This window comes from Aplysia californica, unplaced genomic scaffold (genome assembly GCF_000002075.1).
Source record: "Aplysia californica isolate F4 #8 unplaced genomic scaffold, AplCal3.0 scaffold00729, whole genome shotgun sequence".
In the NCBI taxonomy this organism is placed as follows: Eukaryota; Metazoa; Mollusca; class Gastropoda; order Aplysiida; family Aplysiidae; genus Aplysia; species Aplysia californica.
Genome location: NW_004797999.1, coordinates 203,477 through 204,684, shown reverse-complemented (window position 1 = coordinate 204,684; position 1,208 = coordinate 203,477). Strand labels below are relative to the sequence as shown.

At 39.1% G+C, this 1,208-nt stretch overlaps 1 protein-coding gene across 1 annotated transcript in view; it reads right to left on the bottom strand.

Moving 5' to 3' along the window:
• The window catches only part of LOC106013226, a gene marked incomplete at its 5' end in the record, with an annotated part of 1,999 nt that extends 1,583 nt beyond the window's left edge, over window positions 1–416 (bottom strand). Inside the window, 1 exon segment of the mRNA XM_013088363.2 lies at window positions 261–416. Coding sequence (XP_012943817.1) covers window positions 261–416 — 156 coding nt within the window.
• Window positions 417–1,208: the final 792 nt, after the last annotated feature.

The window sequence follows — 1,208 nt, the reverse complement described above, 5'->3', positions numbered from 1 at the left end:
TCTCTCTCTCTCTCTCTCTCTCTCTCTCTCTCTCTCTCTCTCTCTCTCTCTTTCTCTCTGTCTCTCCTTCCCTTTCTTTAGAAGCGATGTCGTCAATAGTCATGTTCGCCGTACTCTGTCTCGACCCTCTCACTTTTGTTTCCATTTATTCCTCCAAATCAGACGCTTCTTTAACACTATAAAAAAAAGACGTGATTATAAAACAGGCTATTTCTTTAAAAAATAAAAAAGTAACCAAATCACATAAGTGACACACTTACAAGCTGCCAAGCAGGTTCCAATGACAACGAGTGGCACCACAGCTTTAGTCTCACGTGACGTGAAGATACAGACTAGATGCATTAGCGCACTGGCACCTCCTACAGCACCCAGGATCAAACCTAGGATCACCATAGCCCGGACTGCCTTGATGTTTGCTGGGGACGAACAATAGGCAATTGTAGATATACATAGCCACACATAAAATCGTTAAATACCCAGTGCAGACATTTACGTCAAATCTCCATGTACTACATTTGAAGACAGCCATGTTTTTCGTCATTTGAGGACAAAAGCCACCATTGTAGCACAATTTGATAAAAATTCTCCAAATTTGAACCAAAAAATCTTTGATTTTCTAGGTCGTGGTTCACGGTCTGATACGTTGGATGCGTTTTATGAAAACAACTAATTAACTTAAGAAGACAAGGCAAACGATGCATTGGGGGCTCATATCTTTTGTTTGCGCGGGGAATGCGACAGGTCCTTGTGGGATTCCGTGAGTTAACTTAAATCTTATGAAGCAAAGCCTAGGTCCGTTTGATACAGTGTGCACTGACCAGCACCATCTGTATGTATGAAACCATAATTATTATCAACCACGGATTTAACGAAACTTTCTGAATTGGGCACTGGGTATAATGGATGGAGAAAACGAGAAGAGTATTGGCTGCCATAGTAAGAAAGTGTAATTCAACATTGCACGGCATGTAGAAACATAAATGAGAAACACAGAAATAAACCTGAAACTAAAGTTAAGGCAAAAGTATTATTTTTAACAAGGAATAATATCATGTAAGCAACATTTATATGGATTCTGGAACAATAAGGCAGTGAATGTTGAACATTAGTTTGAAAACAGGACTATAACAGACAAAACAGGACTATAACAGACAAAACAGGACTATAACAGACAAAACAGGACTATAACAGACAAAACAGGACTATAA